General features: G+C 42.9%; 1 protein-coding gene across 1 annotated transcript; it reads left to right on the top strand.

The window, feature by feature from the left end:
- Positions 1-5,947: 5,947 nt before the first annotated feature.
- Positions 5,948-21,331, top strand: CWC15 (CWC15 spliceosome associated protein). The gene is made up of 7 exons (XM_077781337.2): positions 5,948-6,012; positions 7,853-7,991; positions 9,959-10,071; positions 10,976-11,064; positions 11,793-11,903; positions 20,136-20,254; positions 20,539-21,331. Exons 2-7 carry the CDS (start codon positions 7,861-7,863, stop codon positions 20,666-20,668), a joined length of 693 nt encoding a protein of 230 aa, XP_077637463.1. The 5' UTR covers positions 5,948-6,012; positions 7,853-7,860; the 3' UTR covers positions 20,669-21,331.
- Positions 21,332-22,526: the final 1,195 nt, after the last annotated feature.

The raw sequence follows: 22,526 nt of genomic DNA, 5'->3' as shown, positions 1-22,526 counted from the left end.
ATGCTCTGCGGTGTCTGATGCAGGTCATCACTGCCATTGGGAGGATCCAGATCAGCTCCTCATCCTTTGTCTTTTCTTCCAGGGAATTCCTACTCATTCCTGGGATTTTCCCTCTGTGGTGAATAGGTCACAGTCTGTCTCTGTTGCTGCAAAGCAAGAGTTTGCAGCTGCTAAATGCACCCGTGACTGGAGTACTGAAGGCTCAAAAATCCCAGCAGCCCAAGGAGTGGAATGGAATGGAGCGCAGAAGCAGAAAGTTGGAGAGATGGTGCAGTGGGAGGTGTCAGGGCAGAGGTCACGGGCTGGAATGACTTTGTGAGCAAAGAGAAGCAGCAATAAATGGCCTTTACGGTCCCATGGCAGGCAGCAGGGAAGGTGTGGCGAAGAGCAGAAGAACACAAGACGGCCTCCTCGGAAAGCAGCCCCTGCTGACTCACCGGCTGAGTCACAGCCTTGCCCAGCTTCTATTCTTTTTCCAATCAAGGAAACAGCAACTTCCCACGAACTTCTTTTAAGGCTGGTTTGGATGCTGAGCATTCCTGCACCAAGTTTCCACTCTTGACAATCCTCTGTGGCCTTCTGTATCTGTTTCCCAGCAGGAGGCACAATCCTTCAAAGCACATAGTGTCCTGAGGGAGGAAATGGTGCTGTAGTGCTGTGGCCACTCCAAAGCAGAAACAGGATTTACAATTTACTTCTGATCAGCCATGCAAGCTGTGCCTCAGATGGCCAAAATCGGTCTCGGACAAGAAAGGGGAGGCAAGGGGGAAATTCAAGCTGGGAGAGTTCCATACTGGCACTGAACCTCTGCCCTGCTGGGGAAAGTGCTCACCTTCAGAGCACTGCTTTGAAAGAGGAGATTGCACATCGTCCTGCTGTACTTCAAGGGTGGGAAGAAGACAGCCTGCAGTGGGAGACATGAAAACTTAGGAATTACAATTGCTTCAACTAAATGCCTTTCTGGATTCAGAAAAAAACCAGTGAAAATCAGTAAGTAAGAATAATGCTAGAGATGGAAGAAAGGGGACCCAAAATCCAAAGAATATACATTGTAAGAAAAATTACACAGGAAACAGGAAAAAAATCCCTACACTGGCAAGGCTAAAAGGGAGTTTTTAAAGTCCATTAGGAATATAAACAATCTTCATAACACTACAAGCTAAGAAGTAGACTACAAAAACATTAACAAGGTTCCAAACAGGCACAGGGTTTTTAGAAATGTTTTTGTTCTTTTTCAGGACACTATGTCTTTTGCAGTCTTGCCATGATTTCAAAGGATCGCTTTGGTGAGACCAACATCCTAAAGCACTGGGATAACCAAATAATGTTCGTCTCCTGGTGTGATCCACAAGCAAATTGTATTGAGAATGTGTACAGGTACCATAAAGGATTTGGGACACTAAGAGGCTTTGCCAGTGACACCAGCAAAGGATTTACTTTTAAGACAAATGCCCGTAACACAAGCAAATATGTTTATTTGTTGCAGCTCAAAGACTACATGGAATTTTCTAATCCATAAAATGACAACTCTGAGAAGGATTCAAGAGTCATCATGGACATGTACCTGGGTTCAAGCCCCCAGTGTAGTGGTGTGTGTAAAAAGGCCAGTGTGATCCTCAGATAAACAACCACACAGAAAGCTGTGGCAGGAAAGTGATTATATCTCTCTAGTTCACATTGATGGAGCTGATGCTGAAACAGTTTTTATATTTTTATTGTTGATAGATTGAATAGAGAGCAAGAAAAGCCCTCAAATAACTGGTGTTAGAAGATTAGAAGAGTCCAGGCAGCAGCAAGACTAGATTATAAAGGATAAATACCCAGTGAGAACACAGGCTTTTAAAATTACCACAGAAAGGCACAAAAGGCACCTGTGGTTGGAAACAAAGACAACTTAAATGAAAAATAAGGTGCAGTTTTAAATTGTGAGAATAATTAATCACTGGAGGAAATGATCAAGGGAAGTGGTGACTTCTGCTTTTCATGTTTTCCATGCAGCACACAATACCTTTCTAAGTGTTGCCACAGCCAAATTGCTCAGCAATGACTGGAGCAGCCATGGGAAGGGGGAAGATCTGGGGGTTTGTTACTGTCTACTTGTTTACACTCTCTGTAGACATTTCAATGCAGAATCATAGGAACATAGGAATTCACACCTGCCACCTTTACACTGAACTTGAGTGGTATCCCCGTCTACATCCCTGCACTTTGGTAGATCTATAATCCTTTCCCTTATGCTTGGCTAGTCAAAAACACAAGGAGAATGTCCATAAATGTCAAAGCATGCCTGGTGTGGGGCAATAATTCTCCATGTGTGGGGTGAGTCCTTGGGAAAGAGCCCTGTGATATGACCCAGAGGAACTGAGAAGCTGATGGTGATATTGATGAGTGCAGGCATGCTCTGAGAATATTTACTGGATGAAGGATCTCTGAGTACTTGAGCTGGGAAGTAAACCAGCTATTATTGTTAGGCCCTGGAGACGATATGGTGCTAAACTTCTTACTCCTAAACTAAACCCAAACAAGTTCAAGATTGGGAAAAGCTCTGTATGATTTGAGATCTTTACACCCAAAAGTTGTGGACTTGTGAAGGTTAAGTGCTTCTGCAATGAAATTGAGTTTGTATTTTTAGGAGTCTGAGCTCAGGCATTTCCACTTCACCAATATCCTTCTTTAGTGCTCAAGTCTTCTAAGGAAATCAAGCTCTTCACCATAAAACACATCTTCATTGGTACACACAATCTGGGGGAAAGGAAGCTCCCTGGGGAAGAGTTTTGGCCAAAGACACAAAGCCATTCCTTCACTATTTGAAGAATCTTCCAATCTGCTCAGAGCAGGGATTGTGTTAGTTTTTAACAGGCAATGGAATACTCTCCTTTTCCTCTAACCCAAGAGCAGGAGAGGTCCCTTCAGTTCTGGAGGTCTTTAATCAAGACTTGATACCTTCTGCCAGATGGAAATTACAACTGAACAGCAGGCACTGCCTTCAGGACATGTCACTGAGCAAAACACAACATTCTGCTGCACCAGGACAGTCAAATTACCATAACAGTCAGTGCTTCTTGATTTAAAGTCCACAGATTTGTAATCTAGGAGTAACACCCAGCATCGCAGAATGATGCACTCAGTTCAGGCTGCTGTGGTCTGCAGCCCAACAACACCAATTCCCTGAAGCCAGACTTCTCTGCAAGGTTTGATCTTAAGTCTAAACTGTCTGTGGTGGAAGAAATCATAAACCCATTTCAAAGGGTGACAATGGACACTTGCAGATGAGAAAACGCAATGCTGGATACTTGGTTATTGACAGGTGTAGCTCTTAGGATGTGACATAGTAATTACTGTCACTATTTGTTCAACTTCAGAGTGAAGCTCAACTTGCTTGAAATGTTTGGTTTCTTTCTAAAGGCCCAGTTCTTCTCCCCAGCGCTTTCCCTGACGGCTCGCTGATGCAAGGTGCCTTTGCTGCTCGGCTCCGCGTTCGGCAATGCCTGCGGGACCTCTGCGGGCTCGCTCCTGAGCTGCGTGCGGGGTGTCAGCACTCGGGAAAGCGTGGCTGCGCTCATCCGCAGCTGCAGCAGAGAGCCCTTCACTTCACCGTGTGCCTTCCAGAGCCTTGGCAATAACGTGCGTCTAAAAGGAGCAACAGACACAAGGAAGGAGCTGCACTTTACGAGGGGGAATCTAATTCCTTAGTGATCGTCGTTTGTGCTTCGGCTTTTTTACACTGATTATAGAATCACAGAACGCTTTGGGCTGGACGGGACCTTAAAGAGTATCTAGTTCTAATAGCCACCATCGCCGCCGAGGCCGCCGCCATCGCCGCCGCGCGTTTCCGCAACGGCACCGCCATGGCGGGCCCGCCCGCAACCCTCTCTACGGTCACAGCCCCTCTCTATGGCCAGCCCCTCTCTCTCTATGGTCACCGACCCTCTCTATGGTCACAGCCCCTCTCTACGGCCAGCCCCTCTCTCTCTATGGCCACCGACCCTCTCTATGGTCACAGCCCCTCTCTATGGTCACAGCCCCTCTCTCTCTATGGTCACCGACCCTCTCTATGGTCACAGCCCCTCTCTACGGCCAGCCCCTCTCTATGGCCAGCCCCTCTCTACGGCCAGCCCCTCTCTCTCTACGGCCAGCCCCTCTCTCTCTGTGGCCAGCCCCTCTCTCTCTATGGCCAGCCCCTTTCTCTCTATGGTCACCGACCCTCTCTATGACCAGCCCCTCTCTCTCTATGGCCAGCCCCTCTCTCTCTATGGCCAGCCCCTCTCTCTCCGTGGCCAGCCCCTCTCTCTCTATGGCCAGCCCCTCTCTCTCCATGGCCAGCCCCTCTCTCTCTATGGCCAGCCCCTCTCTCTCCATGGCCAGCCCCTCTCTCTCCATGGCCAGCCCCTCTCTCTCTACGGCCAGCCCCTCTCTCTCCATGGCCAGCCCCTCTCTCTCTACGGCCAGCCCCTCTCTCTCTAGGGCCAGCCCCTCTCTCTCTACGGCCAGCCCCTTTCTCTCCATGGCCAGCCCCTCACTGTGGCCAGCCCCTCTCTCTCCATGGCCAGCCCCTCTCTCTCCATGGCCAGCCCCTCTCTCTCTAGGCCAGCCCCTCTCTCTCTACTGCCAGCCCCTCTCTCTCCATGGCCAGCCCCTTTCTCTCTACGGCCAGCCCCTCTCTCTCTAGGGCCAGCCCCTCTCTCTCTACGGCCAGCCCCTCTCTCCATGGCCAGCCCCTCTCTCCATGGCCAGCCCCTCTCCATGGCCAGCCCCTCTCTCTCCGTGGCCAGCCCCTCTCCATGGCCAGCCCCTCTCTCTCCGTGGCCAGCCCCTCTCTCTCCATGGCCAGCCCCTCTCTCCATGGCCAGCCCCTTTCTCTCTATGGTCACAGCCCCTCTCTCTATGGTCACAGCCCCTCTCTCTCTACGGCCAGCCCCTCTCTCCATGGCCAGCCCCTCTCTCTCCATGGCCAGCCCCTCTCTCTCCATGGCCAGCCCCTTTCTCTCTATGGTCACAGCCCCTCTCTCTATGGTCACAGCCCCTCTCTCTCTATGGCCAGCCCCTCTCTCTCTACGGCCAGCCCCTCTCTCTCCATGGCCAGCCCCTTTCTCTCTATGGTCACAGCCCCTCTCTCTCTATGGCCAGCCCCTTTCTCTCTATGGTCACAGCCCCTCTCTCTCTATGGCCATCCCCTCTCTCTCTACGGCCAGCCCCTCTCTCTCTACGGCCAGCCCCTCTCTCTCTAGGGCCAGCCCTTCTCTCTCCATGGCCAGCCCCTCTCTCTCCATGGCCAGCCCCTCTCTCTCTACGGCCAGCCCCTCTCTCTCCATGGCCAGCCCCTCTCTCTCTACGGCCAGCCCCTCTCTCTCTACGGCCAGCCCCTCTCTTTCCATGGCCAGCCCCTCTCTCTCTACGGCCAGCCCCTCTCTCTCCATGGCCAGCCCCTCTCTCTCTACGGCCAGCCCCTCTCTCTCTAGGGCCAGCCCCTCTCTCTCTACGGCCAGCCCCTTTCTCTCCATGGCCAGCCCCTCACTGTGGCCAGCCCCTCTCTCTCCATGGCCAGCCCCTCTCTCTCCATGGCCAGCCCCTCTCTCTCTAGGCCAGCCCCTCTCTCTCTACGGCCAGCCCCTCTCTCTCCATGGCCAGCCCCTTTCTCTCTATGGTCACAGCCCCTCTCTCTATGGTCACAGCCCCTCTCTCTCTATGGCCAGCCCCTCTCTCTCTACGGCCAGCCCCTCTCTCTCCATGGCCAGCCCCTTTCTCTCTATGGTCACAGCCCCTCTCTCTCTATGGCCAGCCCCTTTCTCTCTATGGTCACAGCCCCTCTCTCTCTATGGCCAGCCCCTCTCTCTCTACGGCCAGCCCCTCTCTCTCTACGGCCAGCCCTTCTCTCTCCATGGCCAGCCCCTCTCTCCATGGCCAGCCCCTCTCTGGCGCCGTGCCTGGGCGCGCCGCGGGGCACTGTGGGTGCCTGGCGGGATGATGGCGGCGGTGTAGGGCCGGGCCGCGCGGGGCGGAGGAGGCCGCGCTGTGAGTGCCCGGGGCAGCGCAGGGAGGCTCGGGAGGGCTCTGAAGGCGGGGAGGCGGCCCTGGGGCAGGGGGTGTCGGGGGGAGGCGGGCTCGGAGAGGGGCCGGGCTGCGGCCGGGGCTGGCGCTGTGATTTGGAGCCCCCAGTCAGGGCGCAGGCCGGCAAGGCCGAGGCGGTCCAGCTGCAGGCCGAGCTCGGTCACTCCCTCTTGGCCGATAGCTCCTCGTAGCGCTAAAGAGGCTTTTGCAAGTATTTCTGAAATCTGAGAGGCTAAAGGCTGAGTCTGGGCTTTGGAGGCCAGACTGCATACAGACCGATTCAGTCCTGCGAGGAGCTGCTGGAGCTGTTCAGCTCGCAGAAGAGGAGGCTCAGGGGAACCTTATCGCTTTCTAGAACTGCTTGAAAGGAGGTTGGAGCCACTTGGTTGGCCTCTTTTCCCACGACAAGAGGAAGGGACCTGAAGTTGTGCCAGTGGGGCTCTAGGTTGGACATTAGGAAGAATTTCTTCACCGAAAGGGTGATTGGACATTGGAATGACCTGCCCAAGGAGATAGTGGAGCCATTACCCCTCGAGGTGTTTAAGGAAAGACTGAATTTTGGCACTTAGTGCCCTGGTCTAGTTGACAAGGCTGTTTTCAGTCACAGGTTGAACTCAGCTCAGAGGTCTTTTCCAACCTGATTAATTCTGTAACCTAAGAGAAGCAGGGATGCTTTCCAGACTATTGCAGCCACACCAGATCTTGTTCTTTGCCTGATTTCATGGATCCCTCGTGTTACGTATAATTAGCACAGGATAAGTTATGGGAATAAGTGACTTTCTTGGATCATGGGCCTCACAGAATGTGTGCCAACAGATCTAAAATGCTTCACTGAGCTTTAGCTGACTTGTACAGCATCACTGTGAAGTGGCAGCTGTCCTTGATTAACAAGCCAAGGCTAGTTACCATCTCACTTCTTTTTAAAGATGTTTCCCTCTGTTAATTTTGTTTTTTGAGTAATAGTTCAGTGGCTGTAACTGTTCTGCCTGATGGAATGTTACTCTGAGCTACACATTCTCACTTTGGTGCTGAAGTTGGGTATTTTGTGCTTTCATTCAAAGTGACAAACTAACAACATAAACTTGGTTTGGGCTCTGCAGTCCCATCAGGCAGTGCTGAACACACTGTGTGCTCCCAGGGCAGCTGAGGCTGCTTGCAACCTGCTTCACTCTTAGGCACAGAATGACAGTAGAGATTTGGGCATCTGCCAGTTTGGTTTTTAGGACATGCTGAGTTCCTGCAGTTTCTAGGGGAGAGCTGGTGACAGCTTCTCCCTTTTATCCAAGCTTTTTTCCTCGCACTTTGTTTATGTTGCCAGGTGTCCATCAGTGGGTATGATCAGCACCATCCTAGGCACACTGTGGCCTCGGTGAGCTGGCGTTTCTGGTGGTGGTACCTAGCAATGGTCTGGGCAGTAGTGAAGGGCTCTTCCCGGTAGGCAGGTACTTTTGACTGCAGTTTTTCAGGTAAGGAAAGAGCTTAGTTACAAGACTGTACTGCTCGCTTTAAGGATGGAAGATCAGTTTCTGTCTGGTGTTATTTACTTTACAATTGTAGCTTCATATTTTAGTTGGACTCCATGCATCATTTTCCAAGCATATCGGAAGAGACTCTGTTGTGACACCTGAATAGAATCTGTCCATAAAATGCTACTTAAATTTTGAGGATCATGTGCTGGGTGACAGCTGGTATGCTGTAGTGGGACTTGTCACTGCTTCTTCAGTTCCAGGAGCAAAGTAGCTCCTAATAAGTGCCTTACACTGTGAATTGTAGTAACAGCTTGTTTTATCCCTTGATTCTGTAGGAGTGAAAATGACGACAGCAGCAAGGCCAACGTTTGAACCTGCAAGAGGAGGAAGAGGAAAAGGTGAAGGAGACTTAAGCCAGCTATCCAAACAATATTCTAGCAGAGATCTTCCTTCTCATACAAAAATCAAATACAGGTTAGTATCATTTTTTGAGTGTCAGGCAAAACAGGCTGGGAATGACTGTTTTGTTTTGAGTGGTACTCTAAAATTTCCTCAAAACATGTTGATGTGCTTGACACTGAGCAAGGTCCACAGATTGTGCAGGAGTGCTGAACAAGTGGGCTGAAAGTCTCAAAAGCAGAGCTACGAGCTCAAATGCATTGTAGGTGATTTGGGGAGGTTTAATTTTAGTGATAATTTGTTGCTGTTTATGTTCACTCATTATCAGAAAATGAACTTCTTGGGCAGTGAGTTGGAAAGTGAGTTGACATTGTGGCTGAGCCACAAGGAGTACTGTCACTTGCAGAGCACATTGGAGTAAGAGAGGTGAAGTTGAGCACATCTTAAAAGCAGGAAAACCACATTATGTATTTGGCAAAGGACCACTGTGTAAGGGCATTGAGAGGAGGCAGGGGAGCCATGGAATAGCACTCAGGTAGTGGGATGTGCTGGAAGAGCTGATGTTAAGCTGCAAGTGGTTTATGCAGGTCCTGGGAGAAGAAATTTCTTTAACCAAAGAGCAAGATAATGTGATCTTTGGAATATTTTCCTATGTTTGAAATTAATAATAATTTTTTAGCTTTTTGAAAGAGTAAATAAAACTTGGAGTCAGTATGATAGAATTTAAATTAAATGTGTCAGTCTAAAAATGCTCATTTTATCTAACTGGTATTACTCTTCTCAGTGGAATTACTGTCAAGGTTTTACTTTTGCACTCTTTTGTGTAGATATTTACCCTGTCACCTGTTCCCTCCTGCCCCTTTGGTTTTAAAGAATATATTTTCATAAGGCAGCTGAGTGTTTTGGAGAGTACCAAAACAAAGAACACGGAAAGTTTTGTCAAATGTGTTTTGCTGGTATGAGGAAAATTCCTGGTGGATTGTTTTTAAAACATGTGGGGTTTGGAACACCAGTCTGTTGCTTTGGAAGAAGTCTGCAAGGATAGGTATGTATGGGAATATACAATGAATGCTTTAAATCCATCCTTTTGTGTGAGAGGGAGCATCAATTGTCTTCTGTTCTTCCTCCCAAATACCTAACAAAATGTTGTCTTTGTTAAATTGCCAGGACTGCATCACTGCAGGACAACTCCAGTGTTTCAATCCTACTCATGTTTGTTTGCATGGCACAGGCTTTGGGGAGATTTTGCAGCTCTAACAATGATTCCAAATTCAGTTTTTTAATTACAAAAGCAAATTAAATGCTTCATCATAAAGACAGGCTGTGCAAACAATGTGTTTATAATGGCTCACGTCTGGGTTTCTTCCAGGCACTCTTACTTCCAGCACTGAGTTGACAGAGAGGTGAAAGCAATTGCTGCTTGTTTTATTCACTAGTTCTTTTCAAGACATCCACAAAAATTTCAGCAGCCTCTAGGTGGAATTTAATCTGGCTCAGATATATGTAGTTCATCGCTTTTTGCTGGTGTGTTGTTACATAAAAGAGGGGTGGCATGTATTTATGAAGTGTTTTGCCTGTTCTCCCAACTTTTTTATTATTGGTCTTGGTCTTTTCTGTAAGTCTTAGAGATTGGATTTGCAGCAGCAGATTTGGGTAGTGAAGCAATGAAGGAAGGTGACCATGATGTTTGTGGATGTCTACTAGGACACTGGGATTGGACTGCTGGAGAATAGAATATTTCAACATAGTGAAATACAGACAGATATTACCATCCTGTTTTTTAGGAATTTGAGTAGGGTCTTTCCATTCATTCAGGAGCCACCAGAAGGAGCAGGAGTGTGTGGCGTGGCAGGTCTGTGTGTGTAATGCATATGTACACAGGAGGGCTCTGCTGAAGAGTGAATAAGCATACGTTTGCATGGAACCCATTTCTGGTTCCATATCCTTACCTGTTCAGCCCAGGATTTACTGGCCTCCATGAAAAAATTGTCCCCAGCTGCAGACTGTCAAAGTTCAGGCTTTTTCCCTGTTTGTTGTTTCAGACAGACCACTCAGGATGCTCCTGAAGAGGTGCGTAACCGTGATTTCAGAAGGGAGCTGGAGGAGAGAGAGCGAGTTGCTGCCAGAGAAAAGAACAGAGACAGACCAACCAGAGGTAAAAACCAAGAAACAAAAATCTTAATGCCTTTGTGAAACATTGCTCCTGCATGAAATTTGGTGTTGTAAGAAGTTTGCAGTTGCAGACAGCATGTCATGAGAGTAGAATTTAAGGTATTGGCCTGATAGTTCAGAGCTGTTGACCTGCAAAGGAATGTCCACTGTCTTTCACGCTGACTTCATGCTAGCAGAAATCTAGGCCAGCCAGTAGAAAAACATGCCCAACTGATACAATAGAATTGTAATAAATTGGCAACAAGTGTGCACAGCTAATAAAGGGCTTTTTTTTGTACTTGGACGAGCAAGACAGGAAGGAGAAAGAGTAATGACTCATCTTCTGCTGTTATAGCACCAGTGTAACAATAAATCTGTTTAAAAGTATGCTACTCTTTTCAGATATGGTGAAGTAATAATAAAATCAAAGAGCTTTTTGAGAAATACTCATTTTTAGTATTTAAGTACAACCTCTTGTACTTTAGGTTTAGGTGTGAAGCTATTGCATGGCTTTCAAATTCACAGAAGAAAGTAGACGTGTTTTGGACCAAACTAGCCAACAGTAATGCTTTGGGATCATCCTAAATGGGAACCCTCCATCTGGATATATGTAATAAGAATATTTCTCCACATCTGTTTTTATGGGGTTTTTTTCTGATTGAAATAATAATGACTTCAAAAAACTTCTGGAGGCCAAATTGTAAGGTTGGGATGTTATTGCTGCTCTTGGGGCTTCCTAGGGGGAGGAATTAACCTGGACATTAAGATTGAGAAGTGAGGGGAAAGTAAAGCATAAGCTTGTTTCTCTCACTCTAATTCAATACAAATTATGAAGAGTTTTGCTTTCTGACATTAGATGCTGTTAAATTAAGTGACTTAGACACTCTGTTTTTACTCTTACATCATAGAACATACAACATCATCTTCTGTGTCTAAGAAGCCTCGGCTAGACCAGATTCCTGCGGCAAATCTTGATGCAGATGATCCTCTTACTGATGTATGTGTCTTGTTTTCTGTCTTCTTTCCTTTCATTACCCTGCCTTAAGGATTTGCTATTAATGCTATATGTACTTCTAGGTTGCCTAAAGATCTCAGACAGGTTCCAGTGTATTTTCCTTTTACAGCTTCTCTACTGTGGTGAAAGTCCAGAGTGGTTCAGAGGATTCTGGCCCATGCTGTAATGGTATTCTTGGAAAGCACAAAAAATCTCGGAACTGAAAATACCACTTACGGGGAATTGCCACTTGCTTAATAAGGGTAGAACTGTTGAGATACCTGCAAATGACTGTCTGCATGAGCAACAAATGCTTCTTACTGCTGACATCTAGGAGTTAAGTCAAAGGTCTGACAATAAGCTCTGAGGTTTTTAATCCTATGGTATTTGGTCCCAGCAGTACTGGACAGGTTAATCAGGTACACAGAATGACTTGTATCACAGTGATTAGAGAATGACTGGAGACAGCCATTCTCTTGAGTCTGTCGGTTATGTAGCATTTTTAATTGCAGTCATCCCAAAAGCACAAATATGGGTTTCTCTTGACTTTACTATAAAAGAGCAAAATCCCTCTTTGTATTGTATTTGTTGCTACCCAAGTACTTAAAAAATCAGTCAGCAGTACTTCAGAAATTAGCCATCCAGTTGTAGCCTTAGTTGGGCAGCCCAGGGCCATTTTTTATTAAATTAAATGAATGGGCTGATTCTTGCCTTCCATTTGTTACTGTTAGGAAGATGATGAAGATGAGGACTTGGAAGACAGTGATGATGATGACACTGCAGCTCTTCTGGCTGAACTGGAAAAAATCAAGAAAGAACGAGCTGAAGAACAAGCTCGAAAGGTAAAACCTCACGCATTAAAAAGCAACTGTTTTTTTTGTGAACTGATGTCTATTAAAACTGGTGTGTCTTACATACTTGGAATGAGTGAGAACTGGTAAACAAAATGCTGTTCAAACCTCTCAGATACGATGGATTTGTTCTTCTGTCTAATCATTATTAAGAATTTTTTTCTATATAAGTCATACTGAATATTTTACTCATTGAAACATTTTATTCCCTTTTCCTACACTTTGTAGAGCCAGTGAGTCAAGATAATCTTGATTTCATGTGTAAGTCCTCTGCACTCAGCTGTCATACCAAAGGATATAGTGGCATTAGTGAGCTGCATGCAGTGTGGGGTAATTTAGTTTGTTAACTAGATTTTAGGAAAGAAGAAATACTTTTTTTATTTATGAAATAAAGATGTGTGCTTTTTGGTGCTGCTTCTTATGGCTGCAGGTTTTATACAGTAGTTGTGCTTTTGCAGCTTTGGTGCTGCAAGAAACACCTATTTGAACTGTAAGACCAGAACTATTTTGATATGCTTATACACAGGCAAATTCATTTGAAAGTTTTCTGCAAAACCAAATAATAATACAGCAGTTTTTCCAGAACTGGGAAACTCAATTCACATGTAGCTTCCATACCTCTCTGTAATCTCTCTCTCTCTACAGACAGAAACACCATGTTCTGCCCTTGAAAGGGGAAGAAAGTCCCCTTTCAAATAGTTACAGATGTTTTCCTGTGAGTGAGATTAAATACTATGCTGGTGGTGCTATTACATCCTTGGTGTAAGAGGGATTGTTGGGATGGAGTGCATCAGCAAAATTCCTAGCTATTGATTTGACTTCTAGGTACTGGGAGTTGGGACTAGCTTCTGGGAGTGGTTTGTGTTGTCAAACTTACAAGGTTTTAGGTTCATATTGGGTACTGGTTCTAACATTGTGTTGCAACAGAATTTAGGGTCCAGGTATTTCATCTGCACTGCTGAAACACTCTCCTCTGGTGGTGCAACAGAACTAGTGGATATGTGCAACATTCCCTCATCTGCTTTTACTAAGTGCTTTCTCTTTTTGAGTAGGGCTTAAATAATTTCCGTGCTTTTGTGAAACTTTGGTGCCTTCACCTGGAATAGTTTTGTATATTTTTATAAGTATACTCTCCATTAGTGTAAAACAAAACAAATACGCCAAACCATCAAAAAGTCTGTCTGAAAACCAAGCCACCTGTCACCTGGGTATAAACTTATCTGAGGTATTTTTTTGGAACATGCTAAATAATTACATTAGATGATGATCAGGAGACTAATCAAAGGCTGCTTTGACAATGTAACGTTTTAGTGCCTCTGAACTACTTGTAATCTTTCCTGTAGCTTAACATACACATACGTAGTTTAATGTTTTTCATGAATGCTTAGCTGGCAGTGAACAGGGCTGAGCTTCCAGCCGACGCAGACACTAGGAACAGCTAAGAGAGGATAATGTTTTAACTGCTGTTGCCAGCATTGTAGTTGCAAGCCTGTTCTTGCCTAACAATATAAAAATTTACCTTTAGAATCAACAAGGCCTGTTAAAACAAGTGAGCTCTGCAGTTTTGCACTTAAATAGTATGCAAGGCTGAAAGCTGTACCATGCTGCTTCATTGCAGAAATTGTGCTGTACAAGACTTGCCACTTGATTGCCCATCTGGCCTGTCAGAGGTCTTCTGCATTAAAGGATGTCTGAAAGTATCTCTTGTGTCTTTATCTATGTATTTGAGGCACATCGTGAAACAATGAAATTGTAGTAACAACATGGTGAAAATTTCTTAAAAACACTGTCAGCAGTTCAACAGTATTCCTATGTGAAATGTACTAAACTACAAATTAAGTGTAGCCACCTGTAGGAAAGATTTTGAATTCAGTTGTCCTTGCACAGTGCTTAAAATGAAATTGTAGGTCTGTGTGGATTTTCCACTTTGCCTGATAGCTGAAGTTACACATCAAGATTAAACTGCATAACCTGTCACATTTCAGTGTAGAAAGTTTGGATTAGGAAGATAGTGGTTAGTAAATTAGCTCAGATGACCAAGTGCTTGCTTCTTTTATCATGTGTGGAAAGCAGGAAAATCATAATCTCTGTGAAATTCTGATTTTGTCACTAGAGGGTGCTAAAAGCCACGAAGTATTTGGGGATAGCGCTTGTTTTATTTTCCTGTCTCTTACAGGTATAATGTGTTACCTTCATGGATGTTCTCCTTAGGCAGCAGCAGCAGGGCTTGTAATGTCCAGTGCTGCATGCATACTGAATAAAATCGTGTTATTTATTTGCAGTAGTGCCCATTATTGCACACTCGGAATCTAGACCTACAGTGTTCATCCTTTCACTGGTTGGTGGCAGGTAGGGTCTCTTTAAAATTGGCATCTTCAATAAATAGAGGGTGCTCTACAGGTACCTGAAATTTTATTTTATCATTTTTTGGGGAATAGGAAACTAAGACTATTTTGATGGAAAAAGTAAAAGCCAGGGTGGGGCACAGCTTTGGAAATAGTCTTTAGGATTTAGGTTCATCTTTGGAAAGAAGTCTTCTGTTTGTTGGCTTTAGTGTGCAATTTGTTTAGATTATGCCTTATTTTGCATGATTTTGGAATAAGGTGTTACTGGCTAAGCATTTTAGAGTTATTTTATATAAAATAATTTTCTCTTAAGATGCATGTTATTTCATGTTACTATGTACTGCAAGCCATAATTCAGACCTAATTTTGTAAGCAAACTTGTATTAATAATTCAGATGACTTCAGGATAGCATCTAATGGAAAATCTTAACTGTGCAATTGCTGTCAATCCAAATTCACGTACAGGATTGCTTTACCTGCTGAAATGCTGCTGTCCATAGACAACGTGGGTAAGCCAGTGGCCAGGCAAAGAGAAACTGTGGAGTGAATACCTCCCTTCACACTGATCACCATTCTCTAACCCCATTGTTATACAGGCTGAATATTGTGTCTCTTCTTGTCATCTTCTTGGAAAATTCTATGGTCTTAATAAGATTAGGTGGGTAAACTACGGTAATATATCCCAAACCTGTGCCAAATGTAGATTTTTCCCTGGTACTTCAGTTATTTTGGTTTATTAAAATGCTAGTCCAATTACTTCTGAGACTTCATTTAGAGTAAACTGTATTTTTGTTAATAGTCTTCACTCATCACTTCGGTGTCCATTATTTAAGCTGCCATTAAAGGAGAAGAGCTTCTTTCCAAATGCATCTGTGCTGGAACAGTAGTTAAAAACAAAATATAAAAGTCTGCTTTTTACAGGGCATCCTCTTCTCTGTTAACTTCCCTTATGCGTAACACAAATCTCCATAGAAATCCTCTAAATCTAATTTTGACAATATTAATATTAAGAGGTTCTAATAGTTTGTCAGTCAAATAAACAGTTCCTCTGAAAGCTTGTTAATGTCTCAAAATGCTTAGTTCCCTGAAGTTATGTAGAATCATTCAATAAATACTATGGATGTTTTTAAAAAATTGTTTGACCGTGGGAGTCCTCCTGACATTTCCTCTGCAATTGTAATCTCAGATTGTTTCTAGTAGACACTAAACTCACCAGGAAATTCTGGTTTTGAAAGTCCTTTCTGTGGAATTATTCTAGGTCTCTATAAAACTGTACAAACACTAAATCAGTGTCTGTGTTAACCATCCATGGATAGGTTTCAGGAAACATGTCAATATTCTAAATTAAGCTTTACAGTGTTCTTGTTTTTCAGTTTTCAAGTGCTTCCTTAGAAACTAAGTTGAAATAATTGAAAAGAAACTTCAAACCAGTGAGCAGCTGAATGTATGTGTGCAGTTCTGGAAAACCTGTTTTAATATCCAGTTGTTTTTTGCTTAGCCGAGAGCAGACCTAAAGTTTTCAATTTATTTTCTTAACAGTTTTATTTCACCAAGTTTCTCTGGAACTGAATGTTTTACTTTACCAGTGGTCAGAGTAAATCTTAGCTCTGGCCCTTGTTTTAGCCATGTCACAGGCTTTCAAATAAAACATCAGAAAATGAGTCTTGATAGATATTAACTTTTTCACGTAAATCTTGCAGGTCTGACTAAAACTACATCAAATCAGTGATTAAGAAAATTTCAGTAAAGAGGCAAAAGCAGATGGCAGAGTATGTTTATTCATTCAATGTTTAAGACATGCCAGGAGCACTTAAACCTTGCCAGGAACTCATGATGATATCTCTTTCCTTGTGGACAAAATCACAACAAAGCTGCATGTGGACACTGCCATTGTGATTACTTGGTGTTTTTGAAGTTTCAATAAATCATTTGAATCTCTGTGTTGCACAGAGTTAGTAACTTGCACAGGGTCAGATAACTGGGGTGTATCTGTACATTCTTGAATTTCTTTCCCTGCTGCTAAAGGCAGTGCTGCCAGTTTGTTATTCAAAAATTAGCATTTAAATCAGTTATGCAATTTATATATTTTTAAACTTTTTTTCAGCCTTAGATAAAATGTGGGTATTTCAGGTTTTCTTTCAGCTGCTCAGCATCTATAAAAACTGAGAAGGATAACTAATACAGTGGAGTCATTTGGGGAATTTCAGCACTTTCTGCAAAAGTAATCTTGCTGTGTGCTAAGGGTAGGAACTATGCTCAAAATAAACATGGTAACGATGTTTTTCTTTCCTATGCTGTCAGAGACAAATATGCCAAACAAAGAAATTCCCAAGGTTGCCTCTACCACTTACATGCCACTTGCCAGTCCTCTGCAAGTGTAGTTGACTTAAGTCTATGCAATTTTTTTGCTAGCAATAATCAGCTGTAGACAGAATTCAGTTGAGCCTGAAAAGCCTAGTTTTTGGGGACAATGTACAAGTTGTGGCTCGTAACCTGCATGGTGGTGCAGTGGAGATGCAGTCAGCAGAGCCTGGAGTGTGGTTGGTCTCCTGTGTCATAATTCCGTGTGAACACCAATTTAGTGCGAGCACTAAAAGCTGTCTTGGCTCCCTGTTGTATCCTCTAGGTCTCTGCCAAGATGTGAGCTCAGGTGCCTGTGGGACCATGTCCAGCTCTTGGTGTCTTAACCCAGAGCTAAATCCTTCTTTCAGTCTTACACTAGTGCTTGCAGTATAACACTTCTTAAAAGTGTTATTTCAGCTTTGATTTTTTTTTTCTATCACAACATTTTATCACTTAATGCTTTTCTTTGTTATCGGAAATCAAACTATGTCAGGCTGATTGAGACTGAAGGATATTATGTGGGTTATGTCAAAGCAGATAAAGGTTAGGATGACGTGTAACAGGCCTTTAAAAAATCTTAATGTAGAAGATTAGAATGTGCATCTGTGTGTAGGAACTACATGGGAGTACTGTATGCATATTTTTTATTATTCTTAATATTGGCTTTGTCTTTCTCTAGTGTATCTAAATATTTGCCATTCAAATGATTGAGTGCTTTTTGCTTCTCTTCATGCATGGTGGAGAGTGCTGGAATCATTAGCTTTGTAGGAATTGATGAGATTAAACCTGAAATGGGGAAAGGGAGGGAAGAGGAACTCTAATTCTTCCTGAAGAGGTGCTGCCTGACTCCAGTCGATTTTTGACCACTAAAAAATTCATATGTGAAGTGCTTCTCTGTATGTCAGTGGTGGTGAATGCATTTTCATGCATCATAAAAACCCAAACCAGAATAGTAATGTCTGCCTCAGATGAGGTAATGCATGGTGCACAGCTTCAGTGACTTTGGATCATGGCTGAAGTTAATGTCTTAGAGGACAAGACTGTGCCATGGTCTTTGTGCCACCTTCAGAAAAGCTCACCTGGCTGGAGTCCAGCTCTAAAATGAAAAACTGCTGCATCTGTTTGCATGTATAAACTTGGAAGAAGTTGTCTGCACAGAACCATTTTTCAATAGAGGACTATTAATTTCTTACAATGATTTAGTAGTGCTGCCTTCTCTTGATTAGGAATTTCTGGTTTGTAGCCTTTTCCTTTGCTCTCAGTGTTTTTCCCTGGCCTGTTATATTTTCAAAGCCTCACTTTTAGTGGAGCACTGGAGATTGGAGATGCACAGTGGTGCAGAGCCCACCTCATTTTGGACAACACAGAGAAAGCCTCACATGTTTGCATCCATCTGTAAAGTTGCTAATGGTCATAAGCAGTATCTGATCACCTCCTGGGAGGCACCTGAACATCAGTACTGGGTTTTTGCTTGATCCAGTATCCTAGATTTTGCTTTCAAAGCAGCTTTGCATGCATGTGCTATACAGCACTCCGAGCCTGCTGGACTTCTGGTGGGAGCACATGGCAACAGACTGCAGTAAATGGGATTTCTTGGCTCTTGGCTATTCCATGTTATGTGGAAGGAAGATGCTAAATCAAAGGTTAGCATTCTGTGCATAAGCAGCTGCATGCATTTCTTGTCTCTGATCCACAGAGAAAAGTATAATTTGAGTTTATATTTCTAATATGGGAGGAAATTTTTGTTCTCCATGTTTTCATACTTACTAGGGTGATAATAACAGAAGCTGGACTGCAAATGTTAGATTTAGAGCTGTTTGAAAATTCAAAACCTCAGCTGATTAGTGTTAATAACTTCTAATTGTTGTGGCTTGTGTTAAAGCTCCATGGATACAGTAGCAGGAAAGAGCAAGTTTTTTTGAGGCTTATATTTTAATAAGGGCATTACAGGGCTTGTCCTGAAGCTGTGTGTTGTTTTTGAGCAATGTGCCCTTCTGGGGAGCGTTTCTGTCCCACTGGCAGTTAGTTGCAGCTGGTTCTACATTTTATTTGTGAGAAGCAGTGTAATGGTAGGTGTTTTTTCATAACTAAAACTTGAGTAGATTTTGAAAAGTAAAATCTTTACCAGTGATCCTGCATCATCTGCTATTCGTGTATACATTAAATCCATGTTCTTAAGAAAGCAGAGGTACTTTAAAACAAAATTTCATAGAATCACAGGGTGGTTTGAGTTGGAAGGGACCTTAAAAGTCATCTACTTTCAACCCCTTTGCTGTGGGCATGGATACCTTCCACTAGACCAGATTGCTCAGAGCTCCATCCAGCCTGGCCCTAAACACTTCCAGGGATAGGGCACCCCTCCAAAATTTCACATGCCTGACCATTTTAATGGAAAAACACTGTAAGTTGTAGAGAATAATAAATAACTTAGTATTGGTTAAATGTTAGAAGCTAGGGAACTCTGGCTAGCATCAGCATCAAGTTTAGCATTTAAACCTTGTTAACTCCAGCAACAAGGAAATTGTTTCCTCTCTTAGGATCCTATAGAAGTCCTCAGCAATTAATTTTCTGCAGTTTTTGGGGTTTTTTTTCCCAGCTTGGGGAAAACCTTGACCTCATAATCTCTTTGTTTTTAGTGTATATAATTTTTAAAAGCCATAGTTTGATTCTTCTGAAGTGCTAATGAGGTTTCATTTTTTAACCAGTATCTTCAGACCATACTTCAGAGTAGGAAACCTACTTAGTCATCCTAATTTAAAGAATTACTTTCTTTCCCTACTAGTTCTTTCATCAAAGAACACTCCCTGCAATATAGTGAAAGCTTGTGGAAAAATATGTAAAATTAATAGTAAACATTAATTTTGAAGTCTGTAAACATTTAAGTCACTAGATGTGCTAATAGAGCTTAGAAGTGAGTGTAGGCAGTGAAATTACTTTTGTGTTACTTGTAGTGCATTGCTTCCCTTAGGCCTGAGTTATATGCGTTTAAGAGTACAAGGACAAGAAAATTTGTCTGCTTCTTAATATTGAAACTCTTAAATAGTCTTATGACATCCTCTGTTCATTTCACTGTGGGGCTCTCAGTATTCTTTTTAATTAGTCCCTTGGGAAGTTGTAGTAGTAAAATTCAAACAGCTGCTGAAAACAGAAGTTTCAACGTGCTGTATGGTTTATTCTACCTAGTGAATATAGTATGGTGTGCTGTCTTTTCTCATGAGGATAAAGAAAACCTTTTAATGTAATAAATATGTATATGGTAAAGCTAGAATTTACCTGAATATTTGATGGTGCCTCAGAGCTAAGTAGAGCCAATAGGAGTGTTGCTAGTTTGACAATTTATTAGCAAAGTTAAGCTCTGAAGAGTATCTCTGCTCCTATCCTTAATCTCCTCATATGCAAGTGCTAAACACTGAAAAATCTGAGCTAAGAATTAAAGCTTCATCTGCTGAGTGTTCAAAGATAAATAATGTGTATCTCAACCAACTAGAGGAGAAAAGTGGCCTAGGAAAATAATATATCCATTTCTGGTCCTCAGGAACAAGAGCAAAAGGCTGAAGAAGAAAGAATTCGTATGGAGAACATCCTGAGTGGTAACCCACTGCTGAACCTCACTGGGCCAGCACAGCCTCAGGCAAACTTCAAAGTTAAAAGGAGGTACTGTGCAGTCTGTTCAGTGACACCCATCCCTTTGCTGAGTCTTGCTGTTCAGAGTCAGAAAATGTTATCACTGTAGCTGGTTTCTGTTTCCTTCCTCAGATCTTGTTGCAAGTATGTAGGAGATAGTCTTTCAGAAAAGATTATCTATTTTTCTACCCCAAGCTAAAATCTAATCCTAATGACTAGTTGTTCTATAAGACGGTCAAACCCATTTGTATGTTTTTACATATTGCACCTAATTTTCTTACAAGCTTACTGCAATTAAAAACTTCTGTTTTCAGGTGGGATGACGATGTTGTCTTCAAGAACTGTGCCAAGGGGATAGACGAAACAAAAAAGGACAAAAGATTCGTCAATGATACTCTGCGATCAGAGTTTCACAAAAAGTTCATGGAAAAATATATCAAGTAGTGTGGAAGGACTTGGTAGGTTGTGGCCATTCCCTCCCTTTCCCTCAGAATTTAAGGCTGAATGTTTGGTCATGGATTCTCAAATGCTTTTCCAAGATCAGCAACAACTTCATAATAATAAGTGCTATGACTCTGGAGTTTTTATCCCTGCATATTGTTTTCCTTTAGTGTTTTAATTAAACCAGTTTGTGTCTCAATAATGTTTTTTTTCTTAGTGTGTGTTTACTTTTACTATCCACGTGTAAATGGTAAAAGAGAGAAACTGATTTGCAATAAATACTGCTGATCATTTAAATTGCTTTCCAAAATGCTCTGTATTTGTAGTGATGATGGTTTTTAACTTACACAACTTTGATTAATACTGACATCAGTCTAAGGTGAGGAAGAGCTGAGTATGGTAAGCAGTGTGAGCTGAAAAGAACCATACTTTCTGTAGCAAACTGGACTCCCTCTTAAAAGCTAGTTAGAAACTTAATTAATCTTTGTTAAGTTTTTTTTCAGTCTGCATGTGTATCCTTTAATGGTAATAATAGAATTGTCATAAACTTGTGTTTTTATCAAACAAGTGATACCAAGATACCATAGTACACTTTGTTTACTTCTCTGTGTCCATGTTAACACTTAGGATGATATAAAATATGAATGACTGCAAAAAAAGCTAAAATGTGAAGGTTTTTGTTGTTTTTTTTTTTTTTTATCTGTTCTCCTGTCATCTCAGTTGCATTTGAAATTTTGGCCAAGTGTTACATTGGATAGGAACATAACATTTTCAAAATGGAGTAGTTAACTTCCCTGCCTAGGAGGTGACAGTGGCAGAACTCAGATGTATTTATATAAAATTCTCGCCCTTTTCCGTGCCTATGTTATGCTCAATTGAGTTCATTCTCCCAGATGCTGTTTCTTAGTATTATTTTCAATTTCTTAATTTGAAAACTTACCTTATTTTTTAAGAGAGTAAATGTAGAGCAGAATGTTTCAGATTTTTGTTTGGCATGACTGGTATCCTGTAGAAGCTTTCCTTAGCTTTAGCTGTATTTGCCACCCTTTCACTAAGCTATGCATAGCATACTAATGCCAGCAGCTCATACCCGCCTTTACTTGGAAATGAGATTTTCAGCATGCTTGGGGTCATGTGAGCTACTGGAGGAATATGTGTTTGTGTTATTTCTGCTGCCTGCCTTATGATAGAAATGATTCTTGGGAAGCAGAAAAATGGGTGTAATTTTTAAGTATTTTAAAATAAAGCTACTAAAATCTTAGTATATAGGCAACATGCTTAGAAGATGGGAAGAAGTTAAGGGCTGTCCTTTTCAGGGCCTGGCAGTGGAGAAACCAGCTGCTGCTTTAGGTCCAGCCTAGCAGCATGGTTGTCATGGCAACAACAAAAAAATACATTTGGTCTCGCAATATTGTGAGATCTGGTTGCTGTGCCAAAGTGAGCATAGAGTCTTACTGGATGGGGAGACTTAAATGGAATGCCAGTTTCCATGCCCTCATGGAAAATCACACGTGCAAAGTGACTATCATTTGTGTTCCTGAGGTAATGTAATTTTCTTGGAAAAAATAACTTTAGAGCAGTCAGATGGCTGTGGTTGAATGAAGTCTTCCACAGGCATGCAGGCAGCTGTTCTGCACACCTGCAGGAGCATCCCTTTCTTAAACTGAGGCATTACACATAGCTCTGCTGGGTCATTTCTCCCAGTAGCTCCCTCCCTTGCAGGTTCTGGAGAAGGGTCTGTAGGGACTGCAGCTTCATTTGAGGTTTTTTGTTGGCATTGTTTTTCCACAGAATTTACAGATTATATCTCTGATGTTGTCCCTCAAAGTTTTTGTATTTTAACCTCCTGGAGTGTAAGCTG

The sequence above is a fragment of the Lonchura striata genome, chromosome 1 (assembly GCF_050655825.1).
Source record: "Lonchura striata isolate lonStrDom1 chromosome 1, ASM5065582v1, whole genome shotgun sequence".
Lineage (NCBI taxonomy): Eukaryota > Metazoa > Chordata > Aves > Passeriformes > Estrildidae > Lonchura > Lonchura striata.
The sequence above is the reverse complement of the archived record's forward strand: the minus strand, read 5'-3'. Positions and strand labels throughout refer to the sequence as shown.

Coding starts and splice junctions, on each gene's coding strand:
- CWC15 (XM_077781337.2), top strand. CDS start 7,861: ATGACGACAGCAGCAAGGCCAACGTTTGAACCTGCAAGAGGAGGAAGA. Junction 10,072..10,975: donor CAGAGACAGACCAACCAGAG/GTAAAAACCAAG, acceptor CTTACATCATAG/AACATACAACATCATCTTCT. Junction 11,904..20,135: donor CTGAAGAACAAGCTCGAAAG/GTAAAACCTCAC, acceptor TCTGGTCCTCAG/GAACAAGAGCAAAAGGCTGA.